This window comes from Anguilla rostrata, chromosome 2 (genome assembly GCF_018555375.3).
Source record: "Anguilla rostrata isolate EN2019 chromosome 2, ASM1855537v3, whole genome shotgun sequence".
NCBI lineage: Eukaryota > Metazoa > Chordata > Actinopteri > Anguilliformes > Anguillidae > Anguilla > Anguilla rostrata.
Window position 1 is genome coordinate 68,177,082 of NC_057934.1, and position 20,082 is coordinate 68,197,163.

General features: G+C 41.6%; 2 protein-coding genes across 5 annotated transcripts in view; one reads left to right on the forward strand and one right to left on the reverse strand.

Annotated features, from left to right (window-relative positions):
• Positions 1-650: 650 nt before the first annotated feature.
• On the reverse strand, positions 651-6,102 carry LOC135249043 (beta-2-glycoprotein 1-like). The gene is made up of 8 exons (XM_064324282.1): positions 5,859-6,102; positions 4,308-4,484; positions 4,030-4,126; positions 3,572-3,648; positions 2,744-2,932; positions 1,855-2,034; positions 1,177-1,374; positions 651-969 (listed from the first exon to the last, which is right to left on the reverse strand). The coding sequence occupies exons 1-8, from the start codon at positions 5,926-5,928 to the stop codon at positions 905-907; spliced, it is 1,053 nt and encodes a 350-aa protein (XP_064180352.1). The 5' UTR covers positions 5,929-6,102; the 3' UTR covers positions 651-904.
• A 4,920-nt stretch (positions 6,103-11,022) lies between these two features.
• The window catches only part of LOC135249032 (protein kinase C alpha type), a 225,439-nt gene continuing 216,379 nt past the window's right edge, over positions 11,023-20,082 (forward strand). For 3 of the 4 annotated variants that reach the window (XM_064324267.1, XM_064324263.1, XM_064324264.1), the window contains exons 1-2: positions 11,023-11,406; positions 13,857-13,888. In XM_064324267.1, coding sequence (XP_064180337.1) covers positions 11,237-11,406; positions 13,857-13,888 — 202 coding nt within the window. In that variant the 5' untranslated portion in view covers positions 11,023-11,236. The remainder of the gene's footprint in view (positions 11,407-13,856; positions 13,889-20,082) is intronic. The other variant, XM_064324266.1, reaches the window with a different exon arrangement.

Sequence of the window (20,082 nt, forward strand, 5' to 3'; positions counted from 1 at the left end):
ATAAAGAGAGGTGAATCAATGGGCTGGTGAAACTGTGGACACACCCACTAAAACGAGCCATTTGGTAGATGGTGAAGAATTTAAAGAAAAAGCAAATGACAATAAGATAAACCGACAGTATTGCTTTAACAAGTTTAAGGAAAAAATTATGAAAGAAGTAAAACGTGTTCACAACCTTAACTGAGCAAGAGATTGGCTGGAACAAAAAAACCATAATACACAGGTTTGAGAACCACTGGGCTGGCTTATTACATGCAGTGGCATACATTATAATTAATGTGAATTCAAATGAATGATTAGGCCCTGTAGGAAACCTGTTCTTTTGCAAATAAAGATATTGACTAAGAAATGTCTGGTAAACAAGGTGAGTTGCAGACATACTGAAATGCAAACTGGATGTAATCTCAGGAAAAGAGAGATCCAGTGATTAACTTTGTGGTGTAAACATGAATATCACATGAACTATATATGAAGTGAGATAACAACCTGGAAAGGACACACTTTTTGAAATTCCAGGGCTGCTTTGAATAGATGCCAAATACTCTTATGTAACACATGGATACATCCATAGACTTCCAAAAAGACTTCCTCTAACATTACTATATTTTACAAAAAGATGTGGAAAAATAATGCAACTATACTCCAAAATGTATTGTAATTACGCCAAGGATCACATTTTATTAGACAACAAATTGAGGCAATATCTACACATCAAATTTTTCAATACTTTATGTCCTATGATACCAATCAAACTATATTATGCACACTACATTCAGTAACTGGGTATCAACCAATTAATTATTTTTGCACTGGCTTTTAGTATATGCCTCCTGAAAAGATTTTTCAAACAGATATTACAGCACCACTGATGTCCTTCAGTTGATGCTTCATTTGGTGAAATCTGTCAGCACATTTTTATCTCAGACGGAAGTGTCTTGGGTCTCACGTTATACGTCACCCTGCCTGGTTCTGAAAAAAATAATAATTTAAACAATTTTACATGAAACATGACAAAGAGTGAAAGCATGTTTTTGCATTAAAAAGAAATACAAGGTATATAAACAAAGCAAACTGGTGAAATATTTATTAAAGCTCAAGAATGCGGTTTAAAGTAAATCAATATAAAATATAATTTAAATATAAACTGTATTTAAGTCTGGTTTTTATGAATCTGACCTTTATAGCATTCAGGAATCTTCAGTGTTCCATCAAAGCACTTGGTGACAACTGGATACCCACATTCCTTTTCCTCATTTTTGCAGTAGACTGCCAACATCTCATTGTGCAGGACTCTGTTGGGTTTTAGGTCCTCAATCCATATTTTTCTGTTGTTATAAAAGATGCGTCCTCTCTCAATGCCAACAGTACAAGGAGCTGGAATTGCAGGGGGGGGGGGGGGACTTGTTAAAGGTTTATTGACCAGATCAACCTCACATAATTTAATATCTAAGATGTTTAGTTGAATATTCTCCCATTATGAGTTGTGCTGGCATTTAGACCAAATGGTCTTTTCTGAATTTGTTTTTAATGAAATGATAATTTATAGAAAGATATTCACAGTCCTATTAAAAGCTGGGTAAAAGCAGTCCCATTTATGGTTTATAATTCTTGTGATTCCTGAAGTACATGTGCATTCATTTAAAACAAGACCAGGTCAAAACCTAGTATATGGCTGGACCTATCACACTTCATCCGGCCGACCAATGGCGTAACTTCATAACTCGGCCGACCAATGGGGTAACTTCATCACTCAGTCACTCAGTCACAGACGTTCGCGTTTGTAGGGCTGGCCCCGCTGTTGTGGTCCAGCCAAAAACCCAGCACAGGCCGTTCTCTCGCAGTTCAGGGACCCACCTCTACAAACAGGCTTTGTTGACCATTTTCCTGTTTTCTTACACTCAACCTCCATGGAACCTTCCAGAATGTAGTTTGCCTGGCACCCATATCTGACTCTCTCTCCGTAGCCGTGGTCCCGAACTACAGCAAATGACATGAACCCATTGGGTATTCCAGCCGGGGGTGGACATGTCACAACTGTAAAGTATGACACACAAGGACAGTATGATTGACTGCAATTCATGCTGACGGCGTTCACTGATTTATTAAAGAAGGGGATGTGTTTCAGGAGTGTGTGCGGTATTTGTTGAGCACACATCAATATTTGTCACTACTACATTGCAATGACATGGAGAACAAGGTGCAGCAGTGTAGTATAATGGCTAAGGAGTTGGTCTTGTAACCTAAAGGTCAAAGGTTCAATTCCCTGGTAGGACACTGCCGTTGTACCCTTCAGCAAGGTACTTAACCTGCATTGCTCCGGTATATATCCAGCTGTATAAATGGATACAATAAGTCGCTCTGGATAACAGCGTCTGCAAAACGCCTGTAATAATAATAGTTTTAAAAAGTCCACATAACTGACTGTTGCATTTTGTTGATGAGATCTGCGGTCTCCTTGACCTTACAGCGCTCAATGTCCATAAATACGCTCTAGGGCAGGTGTGAAATATACACACGGTTGCGATGACAATCTCAGGGTCTGAAAATCTCTCAGTTAATGACCAGCGTCCTCAATGTCTCAGTTCATGTCAGCGTGATGTTTATTGACGTCAACATTTATCCAAAGGACTGAGCGTGACGTGACGGGCAGTTAGAAAATGGTTTCGCGTCCACGATAACCGGACGTGCCCTCCGGTCTCGACCAATCCGCCTGTCCCACCCCGTCCCACCTCGTCCCACTTACGCCGACATTCGGGAGGCTCGGACCAGCTCCCGTTGGGCAGGCAGAACCCGACCTCGTTGCCGAGCAGGGCGAGCGGCGGCGAGCAGTCGTACGCCACGCTGTCCCCAAACTCGGTCGTGTTGCCCTCAACCCTTCTGGAATACCTGACCGTGGCGTGTTTGGGTATTTCGGGAAGGCCACACGTTACCGCTGAAAGAAGGAGAAGAGACACCACAATAAAACTACGATCCACTTCCTGAACTCTCACGTCATGGCCTTCCTATTTCCACTGCATGCGTGTGTAATTGATGAGAGTAACCGTGAATACTGTTACTTCAGCTTTGCTCCCATGACAGAGGTACCGTTGAACAGACACCCAGAAAGCAGTGACACGCATTTTTTTTTTTAAAGCTGCTTTGATCTTGTAAGGGGATGTGGGCAAATAATTTAAGTGCAATTAATAATTTCACGAGTCTTAGCGTATGGGCAAGTTCTATTTTTCTCATTAGAAAAATATAGATTTTACCCCCATGTTACTTTCTTGGTGAATCAGGTGTGTTAGTGCTGGACTAGAAGAAAAAGAAAATACCTGCTTCCACACCGGCCCTTTTTGGATAAGATTGGACACCCCTGCTCTAGACCTTACGTACACTGCCCTAGGCCTTACGTACACTGCCGTTGTACCCTTGAGCAAGGTACATAACCTGCATTGCTTCAGTAGACATTCCAGCTGTATAAATGGATGCAATGTAAATTCTATGTATGAAACAAATTAAATAATAATAATAAAGTTGTGTAAGTCGCTCTGGATAAGACGCCTGTAATGTAATGCCAGTGAGAGGAACGTACGGTTGCACACTGGCAGTGCACGGCTCCAGGTGCCATCATGCAAGCATTCACTGGTGTTGGGTCCATGGAGGATGTATCTGCAAAACAAATGGAACATATTTCCAACGTGAACTAGTGCTGACCAGACCTGGGTGAAATACGTATTTGTTTTGGATTCAAATACTTTTCTACGTATTGCTGATCTTGTCTGGTGTGTTGGAACCAATGAAATACTCTCAAAAAGTGCAAACCCCACCTTCCAACTGGCTCAATTACGCAAGACAAGATCAATAGAGCACAGAAAAGTATTTGAATCCAAAACAAATGCTTATTTGACCCAGGTCTGGTGCTGACTTTACCAACTGGACAGCTGACATCGGAGAGCGAGAGAGTGCAAACATGTGAAATGGTTAGAGTTACTCCACGTAATGGACGGTGATTGTTAATGCAGAATGTGTTGCAAGTAATATTTCCCTTACCCCTCATTGCAGGTGTAGTTTATGGTACTCTGGAACGCGATGTCAGCCATTAGAATTACACCATTTAGCAAAGGACCGGGGTTGGAGCACCTTTTCGCTGCGCAGAGTGGAGCATGCATTTGACTCGGTCAGTATCCGTTCGCAAGTCCATAACCATCATCGGCTATCGTAAACATTAAACATAAATCTATGACGTGCGATACAAATGCCGCAGCGGCAAAAAAAAAAAAAAAAAACAAAACAACGATTTCCCCCTTTTAGAAAGCATCGGCACTTACGCACACACTTGAACGCGGAGGAACTCCACGTTCCGCTGACAGCGCAGACGATTTTGCGGGGCCCTGAGTCCGCTGTATAGCCGGGTTTACAAGCCAGGAACACTTCCTGACCCGCTTCGTACACGCGCTGAAAGTCGCTGTCCTCGGTGTTGGGCCCCACTTGAGGACGGCCGCAAACTGAAAACACGCCGCACACACATGTACTGTTGCAGTTTATCGTATGTAATGTATTCATCATATATACAGAGTGCCTTCGGGAAGTATTCAGACCCCTTCACTTTTTCCACATTGTGTTACGTTACAGCCTTCGTTTAAAGTTGACTAAATTAATTTTCTATGCTCATCAATCTACGGACAATACACCATAATGACAAAGTAACAACAGGTTTATACTAGGCTAATGTTTGCGCAAATGCAGTACACAATGCTGTCATAACATTTCTTCTTACCATGAAGCGACCCTAACTTGTCTATGTTCTTGTTTACATTCTGGACATATGTGACAGCAAGCAAATCAAACGGTGTTACCCTGGCAACACTTTCCACACAAGCAATGCTGGCAGCACTCCCCCCCCCCCCTCCCTACCCTTCGACAGTATATCACAACTTCTCACTATTACAGTAGGATATGAACCAGCAGGGGGTGCTGCAGCACCCTCAGCACCCCTACTTCCTGCGTCTAGGTCTGTGATTGACTGTATTACAAATTCAGGTAGAAATACAGATTTTCTTCAGTTGGTCAGCCATTATGCATGAACCCTTTGAAACTCCCCTTTTCAACTCCAAAACAGAAGTTTTTTGTGAAAAAATAATTATAAGATCTTTCACATCCAGATCAACAGTTACACAGATGCCATGGGGTGTGCAGGGACAGTAAACTGATACTCTCACTTGGAAACAATACAAGCATTGTTTGGGAAAAGTCTACTTTTTTTATAGGAAAATTATTTATCAACTGAATTGCTTCTCATCTGATGTAACAGACTGGCTCCCATTCACAAAATCTGTAGTACAAGCCTGGTACAAAACCAGACTGAAATGAGGACATTAAAACAGTAATATATAAGACAATTGCAGACAATTTTTTTCCCTTAACATTTTAAACAATAGGGAGGTGAGAGGCTGGTCATTCACTTTTAGGGTAGGGGCAGAGCGGGGATATGCTCATGCTTGAAACTTTGCATATATATTCAAACATCAGTAAACACGTACCTAAGCACAGAATTTATAAGCAGTCCATAAATAAAAAATAAAAATGTAAAAATCCAATCACATGTTATAAGTTGTAGCACCCCATCACGATGTCTAGAATTTTCGTAGCACGCAGATATTTTGGTTTCAAATGCTGGCACGAGCATACCTAATAGATAACTGAGTAGCGAAAGGGCAAAGGCTACCCAGGATACTGAATATCAGAGAATGCAAACAGAATAAAGATTTGATTCTTCGACTCTTTCCTTCGCTGCTTTAAACATTATACGGCAGTGTGCCTTCCTATCGTCGATAAAACGCGATGATTTGACGACGATGCAGTGCTGAACGGTAGCCTACCTTTCGCGGGTGTCACCAAAGTGTACGAAGACAGCTGACAAAGCAGCAGCAGCAGAAAGCCTTGGTGCATTTTTTTGGGCGATTGATAGAGCGGGCTCCTACACGCTGGTGAGCAAGGATACAACTGAAGCACAAAGTTTGCGACTGCCTTTTGTGGCTCGCAGAGTAAACAGATACAGAGAGCAGAAGAGATAGCACAGCAGAGTAAACGTGAGATTACTGTCAACGCTCTTCGTCACATTGGGGGGAAAGGAATAATCATCAATCCTTTTTTATGTTAAAAAATTACGCAAGGTTCAGTAACCCGGTTGCCTGCCCTTATTAAATGAAAAAATTGCATTTGCCTTCACATAATGTTGATGATATTTGCTATCTATAAACTTATACTACATATTATAAACAAAGTGATAATATAATATAGTAAATATCTATAGTATAATAAAAAAGAACTATGATAAGAACAAGTAATAATAATAATTGCTGCTGTTGTTGTAATAATAATAATAATAATAATAATAAATATTATTATTATTACTATTATTAGTAGTAATAGTAGTACCAGCAGCAGCAGTAAAAAAAGAAAATACTTTGGTAGACACAAGGATCTTCCGGACTTTATGGCTAAAACACTTGATCCACTAATGTTTGGGATGTGTATTTCTGTTGTATTTTTGTTGTAATGTGGAATTTGTTAACCAATTCTTCTTTTGACGAATATAGTCATCTTTTTTTGCCCTTAACGAATAGGTCGATATATATAATACAGGTCAAAAGATGTTAGACCACCTGTTACTTATTAATCCTAGGCATGACTTTCCTCGAAATAGCCTCCTTTGGCTTTTATTACAATTAAATTAATTATTGGAAGTCTATCCAATCATTTTGCAAAGTGGGAGGCAGGTGGAGGAGTACTTAAATTGAGTGAAATCTTATCTACCTTTTATTTAAAATGCCAGGAAGCCTAATACCTTTATCCTGTACGTAAAATAGGTGCTAAAGTTGCAAGAAGAAGTAGTTAGGCTTAGATGTGTAGGGCCAAGTAAACATTGGGCAAGAAGGTTATTCCCAATGAGAAATTGCTAAAAATCTTACGATTTCTGGGTGCAGTGTTCAGTACACATTCAGAAGGTTCCAGCTGATGGGCAGTAATGTTAACAGGAGAAGACCAGGAAGATCAAGCAGCAGTAGACAAATGTCATGTGCTGTCTAGCACGGGAAACCGTCATAAAATATCACGTCAAGCACAGGGAGAACCAGAGAGAAACCAGTTCCCCTGACTACAGTGAAGCGGCAACTCTCGATCTGCTGTTCTAAAAGGATGTGTATCTGCAAAAAAAAAAGTCCTCGCTACTGTATGTGCTCTTAACAAAAAGAAAAGACTCCTGTAGGCCAAGCATCATCAGCACAGGACTAAAAAGGTTGTGAAAAGGCATATACACATCCTTTTAGACCAGCAGATCATAGTTGCTTTTTCACTGTAGACAAGCATCAAGATCAGTTGTCACAAGGCCCAAAGTCCATAATACAAGGCATGTTGACTCAGAGTTGAAAAGTAGCTCCCAACAGATCAGTTGGGAACACAGTGAAATACACCCACACACACCCACACACACTCACTCACACACACACACACACACACACACACACACACACACACACACACAAACACACACATACAACACAGGCCAATAAAATGGATTATGCCGTTAGGATGACATGATCTTTCCACTGTTAGAACACGGGCAGCCTACAAGTTGTGCGCGCTTTGTTGGTGTGAAGTAACGCAGCATTGTGTCGGGCTTAATTTTGGTTCAATATCTCAGCTTCATGTCACAGTGCTATGTTTGCTTTGTGCACTCCATAGTTAAACATAAACATACCCTGCCAGCCCATTACAGTCCCTCTGAAAAGACCTCTTGCGGCTGTTCCCGGAATTCATTATTAGTCAAGTGGTCGTCACAGTTGAGAAAACAAAGGAAGGTTTCCGCTTGCAAACGCACACTGCTGTGATGCCCTCAGACAGTGGCAGTGAGACAAGTTGAAACCAGAGATATTTTTTTGATTTGATTACTGTGAGTTAATTGGTTTTTTTTTTTTTTTTGTCAGTTACACAAAACCTATCCCTTTGTGTTAAGGAGTCCACAGTGGGAAATATTGTATCTTTCACTATGTTCAGACATTAATGCGTATAGAGTAAATATGTTGGAAGGCATATATTAAAGCCCATTTACTCCGCGTATCGGCCTCACAAGATAATGAAGATTAATTCGAGCTATTAACTGAAACAGTTCAGACATGAAATATACTTTTCACCACCAGATGTCACTATTGCACAGTACACGTTGCTTATAATAATAATAACAATAATCTTTATCATCATCATCATCATCACAATAATACACAATGATTTATTTTGTAATTACTTTTTAAAATGCTATATACTTTAACTTTGAATAAATGTAACCAGTTCCCTAAATTCATTTCAATTAATGAATGAATTGAAAAAATATTAAATTATGCAAGCACTGTAGCTCGTTTTCAATTCATAGATTGAATTTAAATCACTCCACTGAAGTGGACTTGACCTCAATGCTGCTGATGTATGTGCATGAATGGTGTGTGTTCCCTGAGGTTGGCGACCTGTCCAGGGTGAATTTTCATGCCTCTCGCCCAATGCATGCTGGGATAGGCACCACCACCCCCCCTGCGACCCTGCTCAGGATAAGCGGGTTTGATACTGGATGGATGGGTGGATCAAATACACTGCCCACAAGTGCTTGTTGAACATCTCATTTCAAAACCATGGGTGTTAATATGGAATTGCCCCCCCGCCCCTTGCAGCTGTAACAACCTCCACTCTTCTGGGGAGGCTTTCCACTAGATTTTAGGAACACGGCTGTGGGGATTTTCTTCCATGCAGCCACAAGAGCATCAGTGAGGTTGGGCACTGATGTTGGGCAATAAGTCCAGGCTCGCAGTTGGCGTTCCAATTCATCCCAAAGGTGTTTTACGGTGTTGGTGTCAGGGTTCTGTGCCGGCCCAGTCAAGTTCTTCCACACCCAACTCGGCAAACCATTTCTTAATGGGACGAGCTTTGTGCACAAGGACAGGAAATTGTGATGCTGAAACAGGAAAGGGCCTTCCCAAAACTGTTGCCGCAAAGTTGGAAGCACAAAATTCTCTGCAATCTCATTGCACGCTGGAGCGTTAAGATTTCCCTTCTCTAGAACTAAGGAGCCAAGCCCGAACCATGAAAAGCAGGCCCAGACCATTATTCCTCCTTCACCAAACATTACAGTTGGTTCTACGCATTTGGGCAGGTAGCGTACTCCTGGCATTTGCCAAACCCAGATTTGTCAGTCAGACTGCCGGATAGCGAAGCGTGATTCATCACCACAGAGAACGCTTTTCCACCGCCCCAGAGCCCGATGACGATGTGCTTCACACCACTCCAGCGACGCTTGGCATTGCGCGTGGGGTACTTGCGTGCGGTTGCTCGGTCACGGAAGCCTATTTCACGAAGCTCCTGATTAACAGTTTTGTGCTGACGTTGCTTCCAGAGGCAGTCTGGAACTCGGCACTGAGCGTTGCGACGGAGGACAGGCCATTTTGTACGTGCTACGTGCTTCAGCACTTGGTAGCTCCGTTCGGTGAGCTTGTGAGGCCTGCCGCTTTGCGGCTGCGCTGTCGTTCCTCCTGGACGTTTTCACTTCACAACAGCAGCGCTTACAGCTGTTCAGGGCAGCTCTAGCAGGGCAGAAATCTGCCAGTGCCACGTTTGAAAGTCATGCAGCCATTCTGTAAGACCCATTCTACTGTCAATGTTTGTCTATGGAAATCGCATGGCTGCATGCTTGACTTTATGCACTTGTTAGCGATGGGTGTGGCTGAAGTAGCCAAAGCCACTAATTAGAAGCAGTGTCCACATACAGCTAAAGCATCAAATTCGTTTTTCAAAGTTCACTGGATACAAAAAATGGAAAAATTCTTGACTGGCCAAGTCATTCACCTGATGTGAATCAAACTTATGGGAACTAGCCCTTGAAACAAGCAAGAGCTGAAGATGGCTGCAGTACAGGCCTGGCAGAGTGCTCATTACACTGCCTTGCTAGGTAACCAAAAATTAAACTACTGCTTTTGCAGTTTTTCTGAATAATCTTTGCGGGAAACTCGATTTATATTTCTGAAAATACAAATAAATATACCCGCACTTTAGGCAGTTTCGCTGTCCGCTGTTCAATGCTATTCAATGTTTCCTAAATTGTTTCCTAAAAAGTAACTTGGCCCTGTGTGTACAAGCATGCAGAACATTAATGGGGCAGCCATATGTGTGGAGTGGTGGATAGGTTTGTAAGAATCAATTAAGATTCAATTATTCATGTATTTAATATGCCTCAGTATGTGTTATTTTTATCTGTATTTATGTATGTATGTTTCTTGGTATGGATGTCTGTGTATAAATGTGAATGTTATATGTTGCTAGAGAAATGTTCCCATGGGGATAATGAGGTATTGCATGTAAGTGTGTGTAGAGTATTTATTGTACAATCAGTATTTATTTTAACATGCAAATATACAGGAACTTGTACATTTTGTATAATGAACTTGAAAACAAAGTATAAACATATCCTTTCTGGAGGAATATATTTTCTTTAAGTATTGACAAGCAGTTTCATAAGTTCATTTAAATGTCATGCACGATATAAATTTTTGTTATTAGACTCTTTGATGTGACACAAAGTTTGAATGACGACATTGTCTTCAGGTGGTAAGCTTAAAAAACACGGCCGAGTTATTTGAAACAATTTAGTAAACACTGGGTAGCATTGCTTTGGAGTTGCCTACAGCTTGTTTAATTTGTGTGAGCTAAGATAGAAAATGTTGTTTCATGAAACTTTGATATCAATACTTTTAATGACAGGCCTAGAGCTGAATTTATAAACCAACTTATATAGATAGACTTTTAGACAGTGCTTTGTATGTGTGAGTGACTCGGCATTTTTGTACTTTGAAGACGTGTTTTTCATCAGATTAAGCATACAATGAACTCTTTTGAAAATTTATTTCAGTTTGCAGTTTGTGTACTTTCCCGCAGGATGGCGTAACTCACTTCCCATTTCCGACGAGGCCAGCATGCATCCCTCCCTCCCACGAAGGAATAAATTGCACTGACGTCACAACAAGTGAAAGAAGGAAGCAAAGCTCTCTGTATGAGCTGTCATTAACTAGTTGTAGAGACAGTCAGGGAAAACCTCTAAAGACAGCGCAGGGTCTGGTTACACACGAGCAACGCTCCCGTTGCCTGAAACAAATAGAGTAGTAGTACAGATCAATTGGGAAGCACACACCCAAAGCGGAGCACGGGAAATAAGGCTGCCATGGCTGATGTTATACAAATCAACGAGTCGTCTTCATCTGACGTTGCGAACCGATTCGCTCGCAAAGGCGCTCTACGGCAGAAAAACGTCCATGAAATAAAGAACCATAAATTTATTGCCAGATTCTTCAAGCAGCCGACCTTCTGCAGTCACTGCACGGACTTCATCTGGTAAGCATATATTTTTTTTTTTCAAATCTATTGTCCCGTTTGAACGATACTGGAGGAGTTGTAATTCTGCGCTGTAGAAACGCATGCAACTTTATTTCGCCTTGTTGCGCCATTCGTGCTTGTTTTTTAAATGTTATTTAGCTAGATTAAGACACAGTGAGTTCGCTTATAGAGCTTATATGTTACGCAGGCAACAAACTGGAAAATAATTAATGTTTGCAGTATTGCGAGAAAAGTTTTTTCCTGCTGTGCTGCAAACTTTTTCAAACATCCAGCGGTTGCATGCAAAGGGATGTATGCGTGTCAAACTGACGCTGTCGTTAGCACTGTATATGTAGTAAGGGAACATTTAACGAGGCAGCCGAGAAGTGGTGTGCGCTCATATCGTGTTATTCTCTCGCTGTCTGTGCGTTCATTTTTACTTTTCGATAGAGTACACACAACTGGACGCTATACCAAACAATATACGTGTAATGTCTACTACTGAGTGAAAATGTGAGAGCGCACGGGTAACACGGGACGCGCCCATATTGATTGTTGAAACTGCCCTGTTGATGTTTTCGTTGGTAGGTTCCGAAGAAATATTAGGCTATTACAATTTGTGACACCGCCGTTCAGACAGTGCGTGACAAGGCTTGCGCATACAGCACGTCAGTTATATATCACGTGTATTTTTAATATCTTCAGAAGAACAGACTTCGGTTTCGAACTGTTTCAGGCAGTGGTGTAACTACAGAACACGCCTTCCGTATCAAGAAAAAGACTTTTGGCTACTAAAGAGAGTTGTATACATGCAGAAAACAAACAAACAAACAAACAAAAAAGTACATATTTTAAGTAAAATCTTTGTTGCACGGGGAAAGGGATGACATTTTACTCCTCAAAAAATGTGTAGTCACCAATCTGGAATTCTTGAACTGTCAACATTATTTCTGTCGCGTGCACCATGAGGCAAACTTCCAGTCCCAAGAAAATACACACCAGTCATGTTGCAGCTGCTTTATCAAAACTGCGTTTTGTGGATACTTTTTTTTTTTTTTTTTACAAGGACCATTGCTTCATACGTTGGACTCTACTCTTCTTTGACTTCTGTCAGATTTCCTTGACTTTTAAACTGAGGAAATGGCAACATTGCTGGAACATACAGGGAACATCAGGGGTGTCAGTTTTATCTATTTTTCAGCAGACACATAGCACTAGCCCTCAGCAATCTTGCTCTTTTTCAAGATACAGAGCGAAGCATTTGACAGAATGTCCCAAATTTTGAATCCTGATCTCCCGATGATGCTACCTTATGCAGTTGTAAAGCTGTGTATGAAGTATGCTTCTAAATCCTGACCGAAATATCTACTTTTTCTCTCTACTGTTTGCTATACTCTTGAACCGTGTCTGTTTACAAAAGCCCCGTATTGCACCACTCCAAATGCATACGCACACACCCCATGTCCATATACATAACCTTTTGCTGCCCTGTTTCTCTGTTGCATGCTGTTAAGTCTTCAGTCTAAATGTCTTCCAGCTTGTATAGGGCTTTCCAAACAAAAACATATCCTCAGCGTGTACTGTGCTGTCCTGCGTTAATTCAATCCAACAATCCAGCTGTATAATTTAGGGTGTGGTTAGAGTACACTAGAGAAAATATCCAGTTTTCAGTGGTTGCCTGTAGCCTATATGTTATTGAACAGTTGCACTCTCAGGAAAAAAAGGGCCATTTGGCTTGAGTCTATAGGGGAACCCTTTTTAGTGCTTTATTGAACCTTCTATGGCAGTTGTTAAAAGTGTGAAAGCTCCTAGATTAAACCATTGTTGCCCGACAAAGAACCCTTGCACTAGATAGGGTTCCTCTAGGGAGACAAAAGAAGAGCCTGTTGGAACCCTTTCTTTCGAGAGTATATGTAATTGTAGGTCTGAAATTGCATTGGTCCAGAATCTCCCATTTCCCATTCAATCTCTTCCTGTCACCTGCCACTCCTTGCAGTGCACTTGTCTGTGGTCCATCTCCTTGGCTGTCCATGGGTGTATTGTGGGTAATATGTGGGCCACGGCAATAACTGTAAACCTTTAATGCAGCGTTTCCCAACCGGTGTGCCATCAGGTGTGTCTTGTGAAAAATCCTTTAAAAAAATTTTAATGTTAAAATGAATTAAAAAAAAAAAAAAAAACTTAAATGAACAAATCCCATTCACAAAAGCCAAAATGAATGTCATTAAAAATGCATATCGCTTCATTAAAACCCCAAAAGAACATTTAGGCCTACTGTTGGCACGTCTTTTTCTGTTTTTTCCTGTTGAGAGTGGTGTGCCACGAGATTCTGTAAATTTGGAACGTGTGCCGCGGAAGCAAAAAGGTTGGGAAACGCTGCTTTAACGCATGCCGTCAGGGGGAAAGGGAGCGAGAGTGTCGATGCTGCAAATTCTGCGTCTGATTTTCCTTCTCATTTGTTTTCGCAGGGGTTTTGGAAAGCAAGGTTTCCAGTGTCAAGGTAAAGCGACGTTCGGCTGTTTTTAAAAAGCTGCCTTTCCGCCGCGTGGTACCGGCTCGACTCGACTCGACTCTACTCGACGTTTTTTTGGTTTTCCACCGGGCGAGAAGTTGTGGATAGTACCTGGTACCTGGTACCTTTTTCTGGTATCGCCTCCGTCGAGGTTCCAAGCGAGCTGAGGCGATACCAAAAGGTGACGTGAAAACACTGCAAAACCACTGGTTGGTCAGAGCAAAGCGTTTCATGCGGCATCGCTATGACGACCAGCTGCATTGACGGGGGGTACTTTTATCTGCAGTGGAAAACGAAGTGCCTGGTACCAAAAGCGAGTAGAGTAGAGTCGAGTCGAGTTGAGCCGGTACCATGCGGTGGAAGAGTGGCTACACTGTACACACACTCTCATGTCTTAGCACAGGGCCCTTGAATAGAGGCTACTTCATTTATGCAGCCATCACAGCAGTGCTTTTGAAAGTCCCGAAATTACTTTTATATCGTCGTGAAGGCGAGAGCGAGAGATAGAAAAAGATACAGAGAGCGCACCCCCTCAACAGAACCGAGGGTGTTGTGTTGGCGTATTAACCGGAACTGAAGAATGTTTTCATTTAGTTTGACATTGCTGTTTTGTTTTGTATTCCAAGGCTTCGTGTAGGAAATGTTTGATATGAGTCTTTGTGGACGCGTTTTTTCAATCTTGTACGTTCTGCTAACTGCACAATGGGTCTGCCGTTTCTTGTGATTAATGCAGATTCATGATGGAATTCAGGGTTAATAACTTTAGAATTCAGTGGTTGTCTTCCCAGCTTTTTCCCAAATGCAATAAATTTGACTTGTATCAATAAGGAATTTAAAACCTGTACTCCAAATAAAAAGATATTAAACTTTTTTAACGTACATTTTATAATTTGCGTGGGGAGAACATTTTTAGCTCCATGTACAGCAATGTAACAATATGTATTTTGTGGACCATTTCGGGTCAATGAATGTCATAAATTTAGGTTTGTTGGACTTAAATCAGGAAGTGTATAAAAGTATTACTGCAGTGTGAGTGCACATTTTTTTCTTAAATGTTTACCTGATAGTACGTGCGTGTGTGTGTGCGCATGCGTGTGTGTGTGTGAATGTGTGGTGTGTACATGAGTGTGTGTATGACTGTGTGTCTGTATGCGTGTGTGTGTCTGGTGTGTACATGGGTGTGTGTATATGTGTGTGTGTGTGTGCGAATGTGTGTGTTGTGTACATGCGTGTGTGTGTGTGTGTGTATGCTTGTGTGTGTGTGTGTGTGTGGTGTGTACATGCGTGTGTGTATGCATGCATGCGTGTGTGTGTGTGTGTGTGTGTGCAGACGCACGCCTGCGCCTGTCTGACTATGAAGTCATGAAGGATGTGGTCATGTTTGAAACCAGAGTTATACAGTTCAGTAATGCAAAGCCTATCCAAATCCGCTGCTGTGGTTGTTTTGCATTTCTTTGACCTTATGTGTTCATTAAATAACATTTCTTGTCAGTATATATATATGCTAAACTCATGATCGAAAACTGAGAGAACAACATTTCTGGTTCCAAAGATGAACTGAAATGATACCAGTCTGCATAATTTACACAACAATCAAATATGTTAAATATGTTAACATAAGGGCAACACAATGACTGGGAGATAGTGTATCAACATTATATGGTCTGATGAAGCTGTGGCCTTGGCCTAGTGAAATTGTGCACCTGTAGTGTAATAAAGTAGCTTTACTATATAAGCCTATTCAACAAAGGTATAATACTGACCTGAGTAGTAAAGGTGTAATACTGACCTGAGTAGTAAAGGTATAATACTGACCTGAGTAGTAAAGGTGTAATACTGACCTGAGTAGTAAAGGTGTAATACTGACCTGAGTAGTAAATGTTTAATACTGACCTAAGTAGTTATATGTAATCCAGTACCTTTGTTACTGGCACAGATTCATAGCAAGCTGCAGCTCAATGGTTCTGGCTATTGTTAGATATTCAAATGTTAAGATATGAGAGAGTAGGCAAATGTACTTAGACTCAAACCCTGTTGGAATCTCTTCAGTTCTGGTTCCTTCCGGGATTGGATTCCATTACATTTATTTACATTTATTATTGACGCTTTTATCCAAAGCTACGTACAAAAGTGCACATCGTGGTCTTTGGACAATTACAAAACACAGGTTCAATCAGGTACATTCCTTCTGTTTGTTGTATAATCAGCATGGCATGGTTGCTGTTTTTGTCCAATACTGTGACCCCCAAAAGCGCAGGTTTTTTAAAAGAAAAATCCGGACTTGTGTGATCAGTCCATTGGGTGCACCGGCGATGGTCAGATTTGGGTATGGAACTTGGAGGACCAGTGGAGTTGGGCAGGGGTTCCCAACTGTACCACTGCACCTCCACCACATCTCAGGCATTCCGCCCCTTATCACTGGACCGTACTGTAATGAGCCTGTGAAGTGCTGACGTCTTGTCATCTCGTCTTGTTATTATTTTTGTAAGTGTTCTGTGCCGTGTTCATAATGCGTAAATGTGATTAGATTCATGTTTATTTTATGAGGGCAAACCGTGAAAAAATGAAGAAGAAAAAAAAGAAAAAAAAAGATAGCCTCTTCTGTCATTTAATTAACTTGAAATTACATTATCCTTAAGAGATAATGTGACTTCTTTGAATTTCAGTAATAATTTAAGAAGCAGGAGGTAATTTTTAAAAGTTATGCCTTACAAATGACCATTATCTTATTATGCCAGTATGATTTATGCGAATGAATATTCTAGGCTGGCTTTCAGCATCTGGGCTATTTCTGTGACTGTGGGGTAGAAATGCAGGAGCCCTCCTCCCCTTTGCGGAGAGCTACCTGATCTGCGGGCTACTTTTCGGAGGTGGGGGTGATCCTGCTTTGTTATGGGCGTTTTTGAACCTGTCTGGGGGTGGGGGGGGGTGTGTGGTTGGTCAGGTGCACAGAGTTAGGGCCCCTTCTGCAGTGAAAGCCCTGTTCAAGTAGTGCCAAAGGAATGGCGGCGGGGCGAAGGCTGGATTGAGTGGGACTTTTTGGTGTCCCTTATTGAAAATCAGGTTACCTTTTTATCACAGTTTAGAAGTGGGTGTGGTTTAGCCGTAAGTGAACTCCACCTTGCCTTCCTTTGCACGCTGCAGAGCTCCTTCTGCTTGCACTCAGGAGTATGGCGGGGGATTTCCCCGTGCAAAAATTCACCCCAAAGCAATATACTTGTGGAGGCATACTTTGCATATTGTTAGACGCATGTCAGACACATTGCATTACATTACGTTACAGGCATTTTAGCAGACGCTCTTATCCAGAGCGACTTACACAACTTTTACATAGCATTTACATTGTATCCATTCATACAGCTGGATATATACTGGAGCAATGCAGGTTAAGTACCTTGCTCAAGGGTACAACAGCAGTGTCCTAGCAGGGAATCGAACCTGTGGCCATAGGTTACAAGACAAACTCCTTACCATTATACAGACACCCCCCTCCCTCCTTTGCTTCCTTGCTTTGTTAATGTTATGAAACCATGCAACCTCAGTAATAAGGGTGATGTTCATGCTTTTGCACTGCCTGTACCACAAAACGATTTTTAAAAAGGTAGCAGTGGCTAAGTGTAAACATTTTCATGTTATTTCTCTGTGTGTAAACTTTTATTTCCTTAGAGGTAAAACATCAATAAACATGTATCCCGTAGGCTGGTCTAATTAAGAAGCAATTGCTAGGTTAATTTTCTACAGAAAAAAAGGCTCTGTAACTAGGCTACCAGATTTTGAAAGATAGCGGTGGATTTGCATTTTGGCAGTGGAAGTGTATTGGGAGTTAAAATTTTGCTTTAATTTGTTTTCCAGAACAGTAATTGTCCCCGCTTATTTAAAGGGAAAACCGCACTATTGTGTTATGGACCTTCTGGTTTTCATTTTCAACAGCGGGCCTCAGCTGGGACCTCGATGAGGCCTTGGCACGGTGCAGTTGTGAGGAGTGCCAAATTTACTCTCCCTCTGCCGTGGATGTGGTAGATCCTTCCCTCGCTATCTCTCTGATACTTCACCTCCATAACGCTTGCCTTTCAACGTATGCCTGAATGCTGTGAGTGGTTTGAAGACTGGGGCGGTCCTTTGCGAAAACTAGTGAAATACTGCACCTCCGATTCCTGTCTTACTTAGGCTACTGCAGTTAGGGAGCCTTAGTATTCCTTGATGGACTTGACATCTAGCAGAAAATGTTACTTGTAGTCAAGAAAAGGAAAGCTTTAGAAGGGCTTTGATCCCTCTCTTATCCATAGAACGTTATGGATAGGCTATGGTGATGGAGATGGTGATGGTGAGGATGATGATGATGATGATGATGATGTAATGTGGAAAATGAGCATGCTATGGCTTGGATCCATTCATAAGTACGTGGGCCGCTCGGTACTAGCCGTGGAAACGTATTCACTCTGAATGTGTTATTGCAGGATTGTGTTGATGAGACTGTCCTGATGTGTGGTGGACGTCTGAAAGACCTGGTTTGTGTGAGCTCTGAGGACAAGTGCGAATGGACGCCATTAATTCTGGTCTAAGGATAAACACTCACTGTAGACTCTTTTGATCTCTATGGTGGAGAGCGTTCGACTGAAAGAGTGCAGATATCTTCGGATTTTATTGTAGAGCTTTCAGGTATATGAGCCTGTGTGTTCACGGCCATTTCTCTCCTTCTTGTTGAAGGCAATAAAAAACAGGGCATCGTCTGTCTGATCACTGGTGACAGAAAGAAGATGTACCTGTTCCTGAGAGTGTTTGATTTCTCCCGTGTTATTGAGAAACCTGTTATTTATGGTTACTGGGATGGAGAGTTAAAATGTCTTCACAACTCCTGTGTGGGGAAGTGGTCTGAGGGTGGAGCGGGATGTTCTTGCTCTGTTGCTCAATGGCTATTGCTGTTTTTACCCATTGTATTATATGCCCATGCATTGCATTACAGGCATTTGGCAGACGCTCTTATCCAGAGCGACGTACAACAAAGATTTCATGCAGATTTGAAGATGCGCACTGTCCCAAGTGAACAGGCCCTCAGGCTCACAACCTGTAACTGTAAAGCAAAGTGTGGCTGACTGCAAAAATATAAAAATAAATAAATACATATTTTGTTTGTTCACTAATTGGTTGGTCGTTTTTTTCTCCAAGGAGCATCTGTTCAGAAATGTCATTTGTCAAAGATTGACTGCTTGCTTTTTGGCACGCAAGGCTGCAATTAGTGTAGGCCCTATTCGCTGGAGGTAGTCGTTTTATGACTTACGATGCTGTTTACTGTATTTGCCATTTATAATTCATGCATTGTGCACGCAGATGAGATGTTAGACACTGGTCTTCTATCTTAATCATACGTTAAATTTCCGGCTAAATAAGTTAATATTCACCATTATGTGCCGTTAAATACTGTCTAAATAGCAGTCCTGTTTTATGTTGTAATAGTCAAAATCAATCAACTTCAATAGCAATGGAAAACCTTTTGAAAGGATAATTCAGTAATTCTCTAGTCAACCCACTGTACCATTCATTGCTAATGGCACCGTGCCTTCCCTTCTGCAGCGAATGACCCTGGGTCAACCCTTGAGTGTTCACGGTTTCCAGAGAAACTGCCGAGCACTGTTCTCGGATTATGAGTACTCTGGATCACACTGGACCGGAGGGGGGGTAAAACAGCGGTGTTAAAAACAGGCAGCGCGGTGGTAATGTACTCTCAGCTGCTGGCAAATTAAATGCAGTGATGGTAATTCCTTAACCGGGCCTCTGAGCTTTGGGGGAAGCTCCCCGAACTGCCTGCCGTTGCTGAACGTCTGGTGAAACATATTTGCCGGGTAGATTGCCTTGTTGGAGTTGGCAGCAGGTTCTGCTTCTGGGGAGGCGTGGCTGCTTTTCATTACTTTGTATGATACTTTCTGGCTGCAGTGAATTGAATAATGGTTAGATACACAGTAGGAACTGACAACGTTTCATTTGGAACTGTTTACCTTGCAGTACTACCGAAATTGCTTCGTTAAACCGCTGTTAAAGATACAAGTAAAATCTTGAATAAGCCTCTGATAAGCTCGAAAGCTTAGTAAGCACTTTAACATTAACAGATAGTTAACGTCAGATATGAAATTTTGGTTAAACTCTGCTAATAGAGAAACAAGGCCTGCTGTGCGTTGGTTCCTCAA